This window comes from Bactrocera dorsalis, chromosome 5, assembly GCF_023373825.1.
Source record: "Bactrocera dorsalis isolate Fly_Bdor chromosome 5, ASM2337382v1, whole genome shotgun sequence".
Taxonomy (NCBI): Eukaryota; Metazoa; Arthropoda; class Insecta; order Diptera; family Tephritidae; genus Bactrocera; species Bactrocera dorsalis.
Genome location: NC_064307.1, coordinates 74252912 through 74272376, shown reverse-complemented (window position 1 = coordinate 74272376; position 19465 = coordinate 74252912). Strand labels below are relative to the sequence as shown.

At 34.2% G+C, this 19465-nt stretch overlaps 2 protein-coding genes across 35 annotated transcripts in view; one reads left to right on the top strand and one right to left on the bottom strand.

Moving 5' to 3' along the window:
- The window catches only part of LOC105227371 (DNA polymerase eta), an 80603-nt gene extending 77353 nt beyond the window's left edge, over positions 1 to 3250 (top strand). Inside the window, exon 5 of the mRNA XM_049459156.1 lies at positions 3117 to 3250. The gene's annotated coding sequence lies outside the window, so the exon portion shown is untranslated. The remainder of the gene's footprint in view (positions 1 to 3116) is intronic.
- Positions 1 to 19465, bottom strand: part of LOC105227368 (poly(rC)-binding protein 3) — a 232957-nt gene that overhangs the window by 24406 nt on the left and 189086 nt on the right. For 26 of the 34 annotated variants that reach the window (XM_049459178.1, XM_049459171.1, XM_029550669.2 and 23 more), the window contains 5 exons: positions 3353 to 3409; positions 3140 to 3256; positions 2391 to 2484; positions 2076 to 2239; positions 1715 to 1834 (listed from right to left, as the gene is read on the bottom strand). In XM_049459178.1, coding sequence (XP_049315135.1) covers positions 1715 to 1834; positions 2076 to 2239; positions 2391 to 2484; positions 3140 to 3256; positions 3353 to 3409 — 552 coding nt within the window. The remainder of the gene's footprint in view (positions 1 to 1714; positions 1835 to 2075; positions 2240 to 2390; positions 2485 to 3139; positions 3257 to 3352; positions 3410 to 19465) is intronic. The other 8 variants (XM_029550679.2, XM_049459172.1, XM_049459168.1 and 5 more) reach the window with 1 other exon arrangement.

The window sequence follows — 19465 nt, the reverse complement described above, 5'->3', positions numbered from 1 at the left end:
GTCCAAACAATGCATATCTTTGGAATTTGTTCCGTGAAAAGTAGAACTCAGGAAAGTAAAAGTCAAGTTCTCCACCTACTTGGTTAAAACGATCGTTTCGAAGAAACTGCTTCGAAACTTTTACACTGATTTGGTAAGAAGTGAAAAAATGGACTCAAAGAAGTTAGAAACTGCACTCTTAGCATATATGTAGGTTTTAGCATGCCTTTTGATACATATTGCATACTTTTAGGATCAACAGTGTGTTCAACTGTCTATTTTGAAATGAATTATGTGCTTTGCTCTCTTTTTTTGTAAAGATAATTTAAATATCAGCATTGCTTTTAGATCCGACAGGTATTCTGTTAATAAGGGCTTAGTCTATTCGGGTAAAAAAATGAGAAAAAATGGTTTTTTATTTGAATTGAAAAAGGAACAATTAATAAAAAAGTATTGAAAAATGCTTTTCTCGCAAAAATTTTATAAATTTTTACGCACTTCTCCGCTCTCTTCAGTTGATCAAATTAAATTATGTACACTAACTAAAACTATGTTAATTTATGGTGGTGGTTAGAGGGTAAAATAGTGGTGGCAGGAAGCAAAAATTCATAGAAATAAAATTAGAAGATATAAAAAGAAATCGAAAAAATGAACAAGCGCGCAGAATTCTCACATTGTAAGTGAATAAAAGGCAAGAGAGAAAGTTGGGGGGACGGAGGGCGAAGCTAAGTAAAGTGGGTGTACAGTAGAGAGTATAATAAGAGTGGATAGCAGTACGGAGCGAAGCGTAGTAATAACATTATTATATGAATAAACGTAGCAAAAGTTGTGGAGAACTTGTGAATATTTAGAAAATAAATAGATTTATATATATGTAATGTAGAGTATATATCTGCATGTAATAAGAAATTAAAAAAATTTGAGAAAATTTAAAAATAGTAATAAAAAAGGGGAAAAAGTAAGAAAAAATGAATAAAGGTATTAAAAAAATATTAAAATATTATAAAACAAAATAAATAAAATTTAAAAAATTAAATTAAAAACAAAAATTAAATAAAATTAATAAAAAAAATTTTAGAAATTAAAAAAATTAAAATACAATTAAGAAAAATTTAAATAAAATTAAGAGAAAAAATAAATAAATTTTAAAGATAGAAAAATGTATGTTTGTGAGATGGAAAACGAAAAAAGTGTAAGCAATAAAATTCCAAAACTAAAAAAATGGTAAATGGCATACACCAAAGCACATAAGTACATACATATTGAAGTAATATACATATGTATGTATGTATGCCTGTATACATGTATGCATTGGCGAATTGAGCGTGTGGCATAAATTTACAGACATAGAAATAAGTATGGTATTAAGTGTATAAATGGAAAGGATAATTGTAACTAGTATGCACTTATGTATGTCTGAGACTGCAACACCAGCAACCGGCGCCAATGCCAAACACACGCACACACATGCGCAATATGCTTACGACCACACCACACGCTGCACAAAAATCACCCACTAATTGGGTGTCGGGTCAGGAGCAGTGTGGCACATATGCATGGGTGAGTGTGGGCAGGCGCATGATGCCATGCACAGGTGTTTCATTGTAAATAATGTATGTATACATGTATGTGTTACTTGAAGATTTCCGTTAACATAAGTATAAATGTATGTAGGTATGAATATAGATACATATGTATGTAGTTGTATGCATGCATAGATGTGCGGTTAGTTTACCTCTTGTGCGGGTACAGCATAGTTGCCTTGTATGGTATAGGCTTGTCCGTTTGCCAAAATGACTGGTCCAGATACTTGCGGTTTTGGCCGATACGGTATGGTGGCGCCCCTTGGTGGAGACTGTTGTTGTTATAGTTGGTTGAAATTGTACAAATGTGTGTTTAGAAAGTAGGTAAATTTAATTAAACTGGGCAAGGTGCAGTTGCGCGAACACCACACACACATACAAGCATGCACACGGCGATACGAGCTAGTATGTGTGTATGTAGTCTGGCACATTTTTGACCAGTTGCATATGCATGCTTGTGTGTCTGTTTGCGCTTTGCAACTCTGCCAGCCAGCAATTTAATTCAATACTCACCTCCAGCATAACGAGACAAATCTGATAGATGCATTGGGTTATTTGCTCGGCAGTGCCGCTCAAAGTAACGGCACGCTCTGTTGAATTTGGCAACATTTCGCTGGCAACCTGAATCGAACAGCCAGTGGATTGACGTATCTCCTTGATTTTTGAACCACTTTTTCCTGTACCCGGTCCATAGACAGGCGAGTACAGAGGAAGAATAGCAAGCAAAACGGAAAAGGAGTAAAGAGATATTTCAATTACATTAGTGTAAATAGCGCTGGATACAAGTATGAGTGTATATGCGTGTGTGTGTGAGTTGTGTTTTTTTACCAATTAACGATCCACATTGACTGGCGGGCACAATTAAACGTATTGGTATTTGAGTTTTGCCAACTTTGCCAACATCACTGAACTGTGAGCACCACTAAAAAGAATTGTATGTATTAAATATGCAAACAAGCTTTAGCTTAGGCGGTAAAGAGTGGTGGCTGGGCTATGCTGAGATTGATATAAATGTTTGTGTGTTTGTGTTTAACACTAAAAATGTGTGTGTGTGTGTTGCTTGTTGCAAACGCAATTAAAATCAACTTTATTTGAGTTGAAAGTTTAAAAAGCGTTCGAGGCAACATTTTTGAAATATGCAATATGAAAGTATGTTATTGCATTTTTAACATATGTATTTCAGGCAGGGAAAGTCAAATTAAAAATAATACTAGGGTTCTTCTGGTTGCTATAATTCTTGCTTTTACAAATTTTAAATGTACTCTCGCAATACTTTAAATATTTCTGTGAACAAAAAGTTAATGTTTTTAAATTGGTAAATTAAGGCGGTATTTCGGTCTAGACATCTTAATTTTAAAAAAATTTACAAATTATTTTTTGAAAAATCCTTTTAGGGAGGTATTTTTGAATATCTTAACTATCAATTTACGAAAACCAATTTTAAGTCTTTCTAATTTCTAGACTAGAATACCACTTAATCCTATAATTATAAAAAAAAATCTCTAAAATATCGGGAAAATAATTATTTTTTACCAACCACTCTTTTCTTTTCAGACATTAAAATCTATCTACATTACCTCTTCAAACTTCTTTGTGATGAGCGTGAATGCCGAGAAGATCGCGCTGGTCGTGCCCGACACAGTGACAATGCGCTCCGGGCATGAACCGTCCGAGATGTTGATCTTTGCTCCAGACTACGCCGTGGAAATTGTGACGAAAAGAACATGAAAATATAGAATTATATCAATTTATAAAAAACAACAAATACAAAAAAGAAATTATAAAACTACCTCCTCACGAAATCTGTTCACAATCTCGCCCTTTTTGCCAATAATGCTGCCGACTTCCTGCAAATCAAGAAAAATACACCATCAATAAAGGTTTTTGACAATCACCAAAAATAGACATGGTAAATCAATTACAAACACATATTCACACAGTTGACACAGTTGACAGTGTTGACGACAAAATGACGCAAAATATTTCTGTTTTTACCTAAGCAATTAATTCTGACAAATAACTGTGCTATTTGTTTGTGTCAAAGGGGTTATGGCATGGAATATTCGAATTTTGTGGTATTTAGACATTTACACTTGCATTGTGTGCGTTGTTGTATTTGTTTTTGTATGCTATGCGTATTTTCAGCTGGCGACGAAACAAAATCAACAAATTACAACAATTTTGTGTACTGATGATGCGCCACAATAGATAAAAGATCAATTTTAGCTTATAAAACATGTGACCACTATGTTAGCTATACTTTTGAAAGTTTATTTGTATTTATTTATATAACGTATAAATAGATTATTTCGGCTCGTGCAAGTATTTGCGTGAAAGTGCAACGGAATGCACTTTGAAAGTTTAGTTTTGGGATGTTTTGCGCGCAACAATATGAGTATAAAGTTACAGACAAATCGTGGCATATTATGCAAATGCATATAGATATTGTAAAGCCCATTTGGAACAAAATTCGGGGCGCTGAGCTACTAGATAGACGAGATTTTCTCATTTTTTAGTTATAACTTTTGGAATTATATTGCTGTAAACACCAAATTTTGTTAAATATTCTCTTAAGATGAGTAGAATTTGCATACCGAAAATCAATCAAATTAAACGAAACAAACATATACGGCCAATACAAGCAATTGTTCAAAAATTATATTTTTTGTTATAACTTTTGAAATTACAATGCTGCAAACAACAAAATTTGTGAAATATTGTCTTATGATGAGTAGAACATGTATACCAAAAATTGTGAAAATTTAAGTAACCAAACATACACTGTTCATACAAACGCTAGTTCAAAAACGACATTTCTTGTTCCAACTCTTACAGTTAAGCAGCTACGTACTCCCAAACTTGTGTAAAATTTAATTCTTACATAAAGAAAATATATAGTCAAAATCACAAATATCGGATGTCGATAAAATATAGCTGTCATATAAACGATTGTTCAAATATTTAATTTTTTTAGTCAAAACTTTTCCAACCAGGTTGGTATACGTATTTAAGCACATACAAACAAAAGTACCTTACTTGTGCACGCCTGTTCATATACAAACATGCAAATTCCATTGTGTGTATGTTGGTTAACAGTTGGCGGTGCAAATATTTTGACTAGAATTTTGTTGAAAATTTTGCACAAAATTCACATGCAACACTGGCGACATAAAAATTCAGTTTGTGGATATAACTTGCATGGTTTGCTTCTCGGTTACACCGGTAACACTAACAAAGCGCACAAAAACTACAAAATTTATGTATGTGTGTGTGTGTATGTGTAGTTGTAGAAAACCACAAATTCTACAACTCAGTGTATAGCATTACAAACTGTAGGTGAAACTTGTAAATTTCTTTATTTCCTCTCTTCCCTGGTGGCTGCTAACATTACTTTGCACTTGGACATATTTTTACAAAGTTGGCAACTTGTGGTTGCAAATTAATTTTAATGATGAGTTTTAAGGAAATACATATGTATGCATGAATGTAGTATATATTTAAATGAAAAAAGTTAGTCATAAAAGCTTTACGAAAATTCTTTAGCAACTAATTAAATCAAGTTAAAATAACGCTGTGGTTGACACGGCGTATACGTAACCTGCTTAGAGGTACGATTGAGGCAGCAAAAATTGGACGACACTGCGTATACGCAACAGCGTTGGAAAATAATATTAATATTATAAGAATGTGCTATAGCAATTATGAAAGTGGAATAGCTGAAGAGTATTGCATCCCAAGCTTAAAAATTAATTTTTTTATTTCATTTATTTTCTTGACTCTGAAATTTTCTCTCATACGAGTATTAGTCTAAAACATTAGTGAAATTCTCAATGATTCTCAGGATAGATCATTATTCTGGCTATTAAAACAAATTTAATGGCGCATATTTTTGGTGAACCATATTAACGCTTTATTTCCAGCTAATGTTCGTCAAGTTCATCTTAGAGCCTCTTATAACAGGTTGGTAGTAGTAATGACGTTAAATAAAATCTATATTTATCCTTCATTCATTATACCTTATTAATACCTATAGCAGTTCCCAGTTCATTTATGAACTTCCCTTTTATTCAATATTTCCATCTGTTAATACATTTTGTTGGCATTAAACGCATTCTCTTTGAAACCAAATTACTGCTCGAATACTCGCAACCACACACACACATAAGAGGGAGACTTTACACCACAATCCTTACTTCTAATTAATTAAAATAATCCACACCGGATTTAACCTCAATTTCATGAAAAATTTGTAATTAAATTAAAATTCGACTGAAATCTATGCGCTTAAGTGAACCAATTAAATTATGTTACGATATGGTTAGAGTTGGATTAAAATTCTCGATTGAATTGAAAACAGCAACTGTAAACAAAAGCATACACCACCCGCACGCCACCTACTCTTAATTCAACCAAAACGTAATTAATTTACTAATTTTCATTTAACATTCACACACAAAAGCAATTTACTCACACAGTCAATTTATTTATATAGCGGAGGCTTAGATGAAATCGGCAGTGTATATGTACATATATGTTTGTATACGAAAAAGTTTATATACATATATATATGTAAAAGTATGTATGTATGTGTGTTAAGCCTATATAAACAGTAGCTGACCAAAATCGCTACGCTGTCATTGCCGTTGTTGCCGACTTTTCGAGTGTTTGCAAAGCCTCAAGCGATAACTTCTGGGTTGCTGACCAAACTGGCAGTTGTGAGGGTGAGAGAATTTTCAAAAATTTCCTACACCTTACATTGTTTTTGTGGTATACCTAATTGAAATATTGAAAAACAGTAACGGAAATACGCCGGTTTTGCATTTGCTAGTTGCAAAGCAACTCTGTAGGAAAAGTGAAGAAAATTTTCAAAAAGGGAAATTAATCAAGATATGATACGAATCGAACTATTCCAAAATAGACAATGCACCAATTTTTTTTTTTAGAAATTAGGGTAGAAAAATATGCACTATAATATTATAGCGATCAGCAAAAAAATTTTTTTTCAGGGTTACTTTTTTTCATGCCCAAATTCTGATTCCAGACATTGGAAAACATTGAAATTTTTATTTTTAGCTCCTATAGTTTGCTTTTGTCTAATACGAATGGTTCTGATTTGCCCATACGAACATAACATGCAGAAGTCAGATGTAAAAATCGTGTCGTTGTTATAAAATAGCTTCCAACCTATTTTCAGTGGTTCCCCATAAGAACGACTACAGGATAAAGGGAATCAAAGAGAAACGCCAATTATTAGATCAGGTCTTCGGGTTGATCCAAAATCGATGGATCTCACTTGGAGAGATATTTGTGTTAAAGTACATTACTTTTATTTATTTATTATATTTTCTCAAAAAAAAAAAAATTACAAAACAAAAGACGCATTTCTGACTTGCAAGTGGATATAACCCCTTATGATTTTACATTTCGTACATGGGCTGTCATAGTTATTTCTTTCACGAAATTTTGTATGTTTGTATTTATGTTTGTTTTGTAAGGATTTCGCTGCTGCTCTTTAGTACTTTTAATTGCTTTCCATTTCAGACCTTTTCTTGCCTCAGCTATTATGCTGTTTGTTTATGCATATTCCTGCCACAGAAAGCTTTCGAGAAAACTAGCTTAGTGCAGCAGCAGCAATTCTTATGTTTGCTTAAGAAAGGTTGGAAAAGGCATAAATTTGATGAAAGCCACTCGCTGAGCAGCTTAAAGCAGACAGCAATGAATTGACTCTTGAAATGGTAGAAATTTATATTGAAATACAAAGACTGGCAATTATGGTGAATTTCTGGTTGACTTTGGGATTTCAAAGTGTGCAAAGCGATTTTGGAAGGCTTTGATTGTGTAAGCGAAGTGGAATTTTTGAAGGCGATTTTCATTTCCTAAGCGTTCGGAAGTTGAATGAAAATAGTGGATTTTAATGAAATTAAAAACTTAGGAAGAAGCTTTTACGACATGATTTTGGAATGTACGAGGTTTTCGACGTAATTTTTAAGATAAGCTGTATTAAAATATATTTTATAATAAAATAAATGCACACAAATTCTCATCCAAAGTAAAAATCAAATTCACAAAATTCAAATAGCTCACTTGCCTACCGTTTTATTTTACGAAATTCAATATTTTTTGCATGAGTCACGAATTTTGAAATCATATTTAAAATTCGCCGTATTAATTTGCGTTATTTTCAATTTCTTGCTGCACAAGCAGGCAATAAAGTATTTGATACGATCTAAAACCAGCAAATTTATTTAAAATATGTGATTTTTTCATAAATTCTCGCAACACGTTTGCCATACATCACACGCAGCCTCACCTTCTCCACCACAACAACACACAGTCAATCAATGGCAAACATTCAGCTGGGTTAAATATTTATTTGCAATTGACTTTTTTCGCTCGAACGCTCAGAAGTATATTCATTATATCTACATGCAAACATAAGTATACAGTTAATTATCGAATTGCTATCGTTCAAAACGCTCAATCAAAGCGTAATCGATATATTGCAATGAATAATTTCAAATATTTTGTCGTTGCTTGTTGGGGCGTTGAAAAGGCGCTAATTAAATGTGAATTGTTGGAAAAAAAAAAACAAAAAAGCGAAAAAAAATTTATTTTTATTGTTGTAAAGTGTTATTTTATTGTTTTGAAAAGAAGTGCAAAAATCAACAAAACGAAAGAATCAAATGACATGCAGTCATTAATTCGCTTAATTGCTTTGTTTTAAGGTGATTAAAGACCATCAGTCAAAGAGTTGATGGCCAATAATGTATATTATTGCCAGTACGTTATGGGTATATGGGTATATAAATGTATGAGTATGAATTATAATGAATTAACGCATTTAATAACTTTGACGTTTTATTAGCGCGGCATTTTCATACCAAAATTGTTTGAGTTGATAATTCAGTAGCTGAAAACTTTTTTGCGTATATAAAAAATGAGTGCGATATTTGCGTATTTAATCGCTGGCATACAGAATAAAGTCAAAATGTTGTTATGTATGTATTTTTGGTTTGCTTTTGTATTAAAAGAGCTACAATTTTAAATCATTTGTTTAAAAAGTCATTTAATGAATTGGCTTGTACTGATATTTATGTTACAGCGTGGAGGAAAAAACATAGTGTGTCAAAGCTGCAAATAAGATGACAGAAAGTCTCATGATGGTCCGATTTAGAGCCTAAAAATCAAGCCAACCAAACTCAGTTAATTCATAGGGGCCTAGTATACTACTGTGGGCAAAAACTTGTAAGACTTTTTAATTTAAATTATGACTGTGAATTTATTCAACAAATAAAGGAAATTCATTTAAATCATTTATTATGTGTTTAAAACTGGATGAAACCATTAACTGAGAACTGCTGTTGAAAACAACTCATCAAATTTAATCAAATATAGGTCGAAAATGCTCGAAATTCCCGCCTGAATCCTAAGTAATAATTTGCATCATCACAACGCTCATACTCGTGTTGTAAGACCGATTAAAAACTATTTGGAAAACAGCGGCTGGTAAGCTTTACCTCAGCTAGACTACCACTTATGCCGAACAAAGTAGAACATCATTACTAAAATACGGCTTAAGAACAGGGTATAAAAAAATGCCTTGATTCATTTTCGGCACCGAGCCGGCATGGAAACCACAACTTGCCAGAAAGATGGCAAAATGTTATAGCTTCGGTTGGTTAATATATTATGCAAAGTATAATATTTTTCCTAAACAGAACTAGAATAACACTATTGTACATGCGTTTCTTAAATAAATGCTAAAATTAATAATCTTATAGTACCAATAAATAGATTCGAAAGTACTTTAAGCTCATAAAAACAACTTATATATGTATATCCTCTTTGATGCAAAGAAATTTATATGATTAGTTTAATGAGGACATACTATATGATTGGTACTAAAGGCACTAACATGCATTAGGCGGGGTTGATTTAGAGGGAGTCAGAAAAAAAAATGGAGAAATTATTATTTTGAACAACTTTGCCTAAGAGACGAAGTTATACAAATTTTTTGTCACTTGTCGAGATATCCAAATGAAATTTACTGCGTAGGCGCATTTTGAAATTGTACTATTTGTTGGCATCGACCAGATTGGACAATTCATCACATTTCTCCCATGCAAACGATTATCCCTCTTGCCATGGAAATCGTTGGCCCGAAACCTGGTTTAGACCCATAATCACTTATGGAAAGTTGTTCAGAATGATCCGTAGAACATTTTTGGCAAACGTGATTTTATAGAAAAAAAAACCGATCCTCTCTACTATACGTACACCACAATTAAAAGCAGAAATGATAAAAATTGCTAAGTCAACACAATAAACACTATCAATAACATTAAATCAGATCAATATTAAATCAAGAAATGAGTCAAATGTTTCATTGGCACTAAATCTACATATTTATAGGCGAACTATATAGACTTTTCTTACTAATAGAGCTAATTAAATTGGCAGCGAGCTAGACGATTTACGTTTTCGAAATAATTTCGAATTTTTGATTTATGCCAAACACTTACAAGTGCATATAAAATTTTTATTGCGCCTTTTATTGCATTTAAAATTGTTTAGAAAACAAGCAGAGCGCAAGAAATCGCAACTTTTGATAGATAAATTAGCATTGTTGCTAAATTTATGTTGCATACGCGAAAATGGCCCAGACACATAAACAAAACAAGATGGCAAAAAAAAAATGTAGGAAAAGAAATAAGAAAATATTAAATCAACAGGGGAAAAAAGGCTACCAGAAAAACAAGGCACTACAAGGAAAATAAAGGAAAACAATAAATATCGAAACAAATGTATATATTTAGACTGTAAGTGCACATAAATTACAAAGCGAGCTTTTCAAACCAATTTTCCCTAAGTATGCAGTGATAAATGTGTGCATATGTACACCTTTTTTATTTGCATTGGCAAACGCTGAAGTGTAAGCATACAAATTACATGCACAAATTTAATGTAAATATAAAGATATACATATCTACGTAGGAATTTATGTTTGTAGAGTTGGTTAGGTAGGTAGCGCAGCGCCCGACTGCTTTGTGTATAAATAAATAATAAATTTAAATAATTTACAAGAAGAAAATTGCCAATAAAGGGAAAGGATGAAAATCGCCAAAGAATGTATTTTAAGCTTTAGCTGCTTTGGGATACGGAGAAGTGGCGACGACGAACACACGTATATGTGTATACTGTATATTGCAAGATATTTATGCGCATAGCTGTAAATACACCAAACTATACACAAATGTGAATGTGAACATTTGCTGTAATGCCTGCGCATCCAAGTACAAATTTCTATGCGCTACTTGTAAGGAGAAATCCAAGCAAATCGCTTAGCTGCATTCACCGAAGACACACACACACACACACACTTGCATATTCAAAGGCGCTTATTTTATATTATTGTGTGTTTATTTGTACACTGTGCATGCATGGTACGTGGTTGTTGTTGTAACAAAAGTACAGCTACAACAAGCTAATTACAGTTTTTACACAATATAATTGGCAAAATGCCATTGAGAAGCCATGAAAACGGGGTAACAGTTGATTCTAAGAACATATATAATATGTATGGATGGGTTTGTATATATACATAGATGTATAAATACATACATATGTATGCAGCGGCTTTTAGGTTACTACACTATTGGTTTACGGTTAAAATTTAGTAAAAACGCATAAATTCGATCATTTTGGTGAACTAATCCACGACTAGTTCACTTAGTATTACTTTTATTTGTGCAAATTTTCTGGTTGAAGACAATCTTAAGCACAAAACACACATACATATCTTCTGCATCAAAAACTTTTGGAATCGCTTCAAAATGTAGTCGAAATTGGTTCAAGGTGCAAAATTTTTGGGGACTAGTTTTCAACTAGTTTGCTTTGTATTACTTTTTTTTTTAGAGATTTATCTCATGACCCTATCAACAGAAGCATCAATACTGTAATTTCATGCAATAAACACAGGACTCTACTCCAACTAGTGCCAGTGAGCTAGCCTCTATCCTCTTAACAGTTTCAATAACTTTTGATTCAAACAATTTTTCGATTGAAAAATAAATGCAAATATAATTTTAAGTCTTTATAATATACATTCATATGCAGACATTCATTTTCGCGAAAGTGACGTGTAAAGTGTAAGTCTAGCACCCTAAAGTATTTATACATAAAAGAAAATTAAGAAATGTACACACAACTATAATGGACCCTGTAAATAGACATTGAATTGTGCAATTATAAGTCAATAAGTAAGTAAATAAATAAAAAATAATAATATTAAGCAATGACAAATGCATACACACGGCCATAATTGACGTGAGTGCCTTCAGAAGAGCTCAGAACACGTTTATTTAGGGTAGAGAAAATGTAAGAGAAAATTATGAAAAATGGCAGTATATGTATTTGTACAATTGTACACAACTTTTTACCCCAGGAAGTTAATTTTAAGGTTTTTGTTGCAACTAATTTTGAAAATATGAAACATGTCATTCGAAGGAAGGATCTCTTGTCAGCTCAAGTTGAATTGTTTGCCTAAAAGTATACTAAACTCGGCTTGAAAGTCAATTTTGAAATTTCATTGAGCTCTAGCCCTGGTAACCCACTAAAAGAACATTATTTGTCAAAATCTCATAGTCAAAGCATATTATATTAAAATATTTCACACCACTCTATTATATTTTCAACATTCGAATGCATGAAGACTTCACTTTATTTTTCTGCTTTTAAGTTTTTTATCTGTTGAAATTGCCAATAATTAATTAGCTGCAGTTTAACACGCAAGAAACAGATGCAAGCAACAAATATTAAATATATATGAATATATGAATATTTTGCAACATAAAAAAGTGTAAATTGACAAATCGGAATACCTTAAAATAAAAATAAATTGCTTACATGCATGTAAGTTCAAAATACTTAGCATTTTTACAAGCCAAATGCATGTGAAAATTTATGTGAGAAACATAATGTAGCAGAACAGAGGTACTACAGAAAAATATAATATTAAACACAGAAAAGGAATAATTAATGCATGCCGTAGAGAAACCGTGACGCCAGTGACATTGGTGCGGCACAATTGGCCAACACATGTTGCAATAAACGGCACTATGACGCCATGTCGGAGGCGTATGCACCAATATTTACACACAGAAGCATATTTGCTGAATAACTGCATATTAGTTGCAATAAAGATCGCAATTGCAGTCACAGCGCTACATGACAATTCAAATTCATTGCAATCCCATGACATGGTTTTTGAAGATTTGCATCAGCGAAGTTTTAACTGGTCTCTGGGCGTTTCAAAATGAGGTTCAAACAAAATTACATCAACATATTTTATTAAAGCATACTTAGAAATTACATCAAAGTATTTTTGCAGAAATACTTGAGACGGGAATACCTTCATAGTTCGACCTGAAGTTTGAAGAAGAAGAACGAACGACTTGCGATTAAGTCCCCGTTGTTCGCAGTTGACTACGGACCACTTCAAAGAGTTGTAGGATGACCATTTTCTGAACAGAGGTTCTAAGGAAAAAATATTTATTTAGTGCCTCCACAGGCATTACTACTTTCGAAATATCATTTAACATCGTTGGAGAGTACCAAATTGACATACTAGTAAAATAGGAAGGGGGAAAGAGCGAGCGAAAACCCGAAGAAAAAAAAATGGAACAAGAGAAATCAACACTTGTTAATCTCATAAGCATCTTCTTGTTATGAAAAAAAAATTGTTCGATCTGGCTCTCCACGCCCCTTGCAGAAACTTAGAAGGGCGATTATACAGTTATAATTTAAATTTACATTGCAATCCAAATAGAAACTTGTGCTCGCTTCAACAATTATATCAGCGTTTCGCCTCAACACCAACACCAAATTGATGAAGACCGCGAAGAGTTGCTGTGAACGTAGTAATTTCCTATAAAATTTCCCACGACAAAAAACAAAAACAGCACAAATAAAGTAGAAGAAGAAACTTTGGAAATTTTCACAGATAACTTTTGAATGAAATTACATTGGTTTCATTTACTGTGTGAGTGCAGCCAAAAGCAATTTAAGCTTTCCTAGAACTGCTGTGCAATTGACAAAGGCATATGCCTGAGAGGCTGGAGAAGTGCAAGTTTAAGCGGGATGCGCAGACGTTGAAGCTGTAGGGGCGCAGGGCAGCATAAGCCATCAGTTTAAAAAATGACAAAAAAAAAGTTTAAGCAATGTTTTGCGATGCTGGCGACTACTGTTGCTGTGTTGGACGAAGCATTTATCTGTTCACTATCCAGCAGCCTCTCGCTTTGCGCTCCTTGACATCGCCTGGGCCTTACCACAAGCGCGACAGATCAACTGTCAACGCGCCGACTGTCGTTCTGAATAACCGCGCGACAGCAGCTGTTCCTGTCATGTTGCCGTGCCGCCGGTGGCACTATTGTGTGAATTTCTCCCTCCACGCGCGCACCTTACTTGACATGCACGCCGGCTGCGCTGGCATTTTGATTTTCTTTTCTCCTTTAGTCAAGCGCCCAACTTACAATTCAATTCAATTCGTTGCGTTTGTCGGTCGCGCTGCGACTTAAGCGCGCCGCCACCTACCACGCCTCATTTCTCTCTTGTATGCAACTCGCGCTGCCGCCTACCTCCTGCCGCGCCTCATTCGCCTGCTTTCAGCAACGCGCGCGCGCTTTCGCTCTTCTTATTGTTAATTGAATTTATTCGTACACTTTGGTTAATTAGTTTCAGTCAAGTGCATATCATGACTATAGTTTTGGGTCGCTCGTCACCTCTTTTTACGATTCTTCTTTTTTTTTGCAGTTTTTCTCATTATTTTGTTTGCTGTTGCTGCAACTTTTTGCTGTACGGCATTGTCGTAGTCTGCGCGCGCCTTTTTCACCATTCCATTTTTTCTGTGCTTTTGTGTCATTTGAACATGCAACTACTGCTGCCGCGCTGTTCAAAATTCGCGCAAAGGTGTCACTCACTCACTAATTCTACAATTTGCCTGGCGGTCGTCATTATTGTCGCCGTTTGTCTAATTAAAAATGCATGAGCTCTGCTGCCATTGCTTATTTTGGCGCACCGCGCACCTCTGCGCCGTCTGCTAGCTTCTTGCAAAACTTGTTACAGCCAAGCCAAAACAAAAAAAAATATTACTATTTTCTATTGTTAAATATATACCTAGGTGAATACATATTATCTTTTAGATATACGCGCCAATAAGTACATTATAATGAGCATTGTGTATCTGGGCCTTGGCAACACCTCAAAGCGCGCCCGCTGCCCCGCCTCAAGTTGCATTTTGTATGAATTTGTATTTCTGGCGTTGTCTGCAAACTTTACAGTCGATTTGTTACAACAGAAAACAGTACGTCAGCCACTTTGTCTTCATTTGCAGGTTTTCACCATTTTTTTGTTGCATTTTCGTACTTATTATTTTGTTATTGTTGCTATTTGCATTATGCATGCCCAGCCATAATAATTTGTTATTATTGCACCTCATCTCGCGGCAGTCAGGCAGGCGATGTGGCAAACTGTCAGTTCTGTTTCTGTTCTTGTGAAATTCTGTTTATGAAAAAAATTTGAAATAAATATTGCAAGTGATTACATATATACGTATGTACATACATACATATACTCGTATGTAGCTATGAAAATGCATTTGATTTGGCTGGGCACTTTGTGGCGCGCAACAAAAGTGTGTAAGTAGGAAAGTAGTTGCGTCAAAACGTAATAAATTGCCTACAAATGTAGGTAATCTGTACCGTAGGTATGTATGCGCACACAACTAAATACATATGCATACAGATATATCTATGTACATGCACCTACTTTGCGCCAGTTGCTCACTCACTCAATCAAGTAGCCGCGCACGCAACCAGGCAGCCTGTCTTTGCCGGCTACCCATTAAGTTAGTCAAGGAAAATTTTTCTGTTATAATTAAATTAGCAAACAAGTTCAATTTTTAGCAAAGATTTTGCAATAATATTATGTATATACTGCGAAATAGTGGGTACACAATAATTGGGTTGCTAAAAATGCAATATTGTGTGTAAGAAAAGCAGGCAATAATTTACGTTATTATGTTATTTATTTAGTGCATGGTCAAATTTGCTTACAGAGAAGATCCTTTAAATGAACAAAAGTTTCCATTACAAGTAAGGAAGGGATGAAGCACATAGCGGATGAAGCACATCAGGAACTCCACTAAGTTTACGGAGGTTGTGATTGGTTCTTTCGCTTCACAGATGACGATGACGAGATAAACGACCGTCGGCGTGAAGGAAGGTCTGGCTCAGAAGCAGTTCCCCTTACTAGGCGACAACGAAAAATGGCTTGATTCTTGAATAGCATCGTAAAATGAATAGTTTTATCACCGTAATGGTATTCGAGCTTTACCAGAAGGTTGAGAATTATGACTAGCGATGGACAATGCTTCGAATAATCACTTCCTTACAATATAATTTCATTTTCATTAAGCAAAAAAGCGAGAAGTTATATTAAAATAATGTATTAAAAAAAATACCAAATTTCTTAAAATAATTATATTCAATATTTTAAAATTAATTATTTTTAGAACAAGGTTGCCCATTTTACCTAAGTTTTCAGACGTTTCATCCTTCGCATGAAATGAGATTTATGTAAAGAATAATTTTTCTCACACAGCTTAATGGCGTTGACAACAATGTAAGACCGCACTTCATAGCACAGCATCTACGTCATTTAGTGTTAATTTAGTTGAAATTTTCATCATTATGACGCAGTTGCCACCCGGAGGGTAAATGCTATTAAAAACTTAGTGCTAATATGACCATTAAACTAAGCCGATTTGAATGCGTATCAACAGCTTATAATGCAAGCATTTAAATGCTACAACATAATTAGTTATGAACAAATCAATAAACGCTTTGATGGTGCGAAAAATGCTGATGATGCCGACAAGTTTCCGAACGCAGCGGCCCAACCCAAGAGCGTGTATTTTTACCAGTTTGCAAAGCAAGGCTCACAAATAAGGTTTGGCGATAACAAAACTGTGCATAACAACAAAATTACAAAACGTTAAAAAAAACAAGAAAACAACAAAAAGACGCTACTACGATAAACCAGTTGTGCGAGTCAGCGTTTCTGAACTGTGTCAGCATCATCCAAACCCAGAGCGGTGTTTATGGATAAAATATCGAAATAAAAACATCAAGAAGGTAGCCGAAGCAAAACAAAAAGCTTATTTCAATAATAATAAGCATATGGAGAAAATAAATAAAAATATGAATGGGTGAATGAATTATCATCCGAGGTGGAATAGCACATGTTTTAATTAATGGACACAGACTGGTGGGTTGGCTTTTCAAAATTATTAGCACAAGTGTTTTTGCATATAAAAATATTGCTTGATTTGCAATAAAAAACTGAGTATGGATTATAAAGTCGCGGCAAGTGCACTGCGTTGAACCCGAAGGCAAATAGTGAAGGTTGTTGTTTTTATTGCAAGTACATATTAAACTTTGTTTAGCAACATTTTTGAAATTGTTTTTAATGCTGTGTTAAAAAACACCAATAAAATAAATTCAATAATGCTTTACCGAATTTGAGTGGCCAAAATATATTACTTTTTCTCAGAGGAAGAGAAGAGTAGCGAATCATTGAAGAATTTTTCTTCGTGTATGCGAGATACATAAGAACGAGGATTTCGGATTTTTCAAGATTATATATATACACATATTGGGTTGATAAGGTGGACCAATCGGAACTCCTTTTAAAAATTCCAAAACCCTAAATAGGACCGATTGGAGTGGTGTCATGGATGTCAAGAGTCTCACTCAGGACTGTTGTTAAATATTTTGGAGAAGAACAATCATGGAAAACGTATTGTCATTTTCATTGATAGTCAAGCGGCCCTTTAGGCAATCTCGTCCCGTGAGATCAAATCAACAATGGTACTGGAGTACATAAAAATGCTTAACAGGGTTGCCATTGAAAACAATATCTCACTATCATGGATCCATGGGCATAGAGGAATGAATGGAAATGTGCTAGCCAATCTCCTGGCGAAGGGAGCTGCCATCAGTCCTATAGGCCTGGAACTGTTCTTTCCGGTGGGCTTATACTTCTTTACCATTTTCTATTTGTGGAATGTTTGAAAATTTGCTTCTAATGTCTGGGAAATTTTAATTAACCCTACGACAAAGACGCCATTAGCGCAGATTTCATTAAATTTGATTTGCAACATGATGTGCAAATGTACAAGTATTTCGAAATGTCACTTGCAACACACAGCGGCAGGTGTAATGGCTAGCTTGCTGACGGCATAAAGTGAACATGACGCAAAATTAATGCGGTCCGATCGAACAAAAAATAAATTTTGAAGCTATAAAAAAATTAAAAGTAAGAAAAAATAAATACGAAAACAGAGAAAAATTATATCTGTTGGCGACACTACCAGTTAAGCGTAGAAAAAGTAATCTGAAAATGTAATTTTTACAAAGCATCGTCCACCATCACCGACATCGAGCCAAATATGCATGCTCGCCTGTGCCCACAGCCATCTCTCTTCCCTCCTGATATACATTACATTAAGTATACCCTTCTGCGCCATCGTTTGCGTCCTAATATTGTCGACAACACGTCAGCGACAACGACCGTTGCAATTGCGTTTAGCTGCCGAACACACAACATGCAGTTCTTTGCACAAATCTATAAGCATCTACAATCAACCAAACGGTGAGGGCCTAAGAATAATTGTGTTTTTGGCAGCCACTCAAGTTATTTGGTGCGCGAGGACACAAATAACTCAACTAATATAGAGATAAACACTATTTTCATTATATAGAGTGAAGATAACAAATACATTTGCACAGTAACTGACCAAAGCATGATACGGCCCTGTAGGAAATATTTCAGTGGGTTTCGAAATTTCACTTTGTTAAAGGTTTTCTGAACAAGTGAAGTCGAAAAAGATTGTTCAGACTATGAAAACATTTATGGTTAAAACAGAATAATGGCTCGGGCTTCAAAAGAGAGCTTAATAAGTTTTTTTTCGTAGTATTTGCTACTTATGGCTGAAGCAAGTGCAGTTACAAGAAAACAATTTGAAAAATTTCGCAATAACGAATGACAATTTCCTACTGGGACTATGGCACGTCTGCCTGGGTCTAGTCTACAAAATGTATATAAAAATAAATTCTCTACTACCATTGATCATTTTAAGGCATTTCGCAAGCATTAATCTAAATAAATCGTTCATAGCAAATTTAATGAAAATAAATGGCAATTGTCTGGGAGAGAGGAGACTAAAGTTGGAAGAAAAAGAAGGTACACTATAAATGAACAATAGTCTGGGAGAGAAAAGACGAAAGTTGAGAGTAATAGTGGTACTCTATAATATGAACGACGATAATTTAAAAGCTAACTGTCAAAAAATTTTGCTAATAACCGTAAAAATATGACAATGATTTTAAAATTTGATTAGACTTATTTAATTAATACACAACAAATTTTTTAGGCAAACTTGCTCTCCTTTTTAGAGACCGAGCACGGTTTTTGTGGAACGAGTATAGAAACATTCTCTAAAAAAAATTCCAACTTTTGTAACATTTTCGGTACTTTGTTCGAAACTGAGAACAGTGAAGTACTGAAGTTCAGTTTTTTTTGTCTGCTAACGAATAAATCAGTGTGAAGATGAATCTCACCTAAAAATCTGGTGTAGCAAGGAAAACAACCTAACCTATCAATCAGGTTTTATTAGCACGTTTTCCAACCTAATAACTGGCCGCAAAATCCTTCCAAAAACATATGAAGAATCTACCTTAACGAGTATTTTTTTGGCATCAAGGTTCTAACATTACGAAGTTTGGTGGGTTCAAAACTCAGGTAAACACAAAAAAGTATAAAATAATAAATAAATCATAAAAATA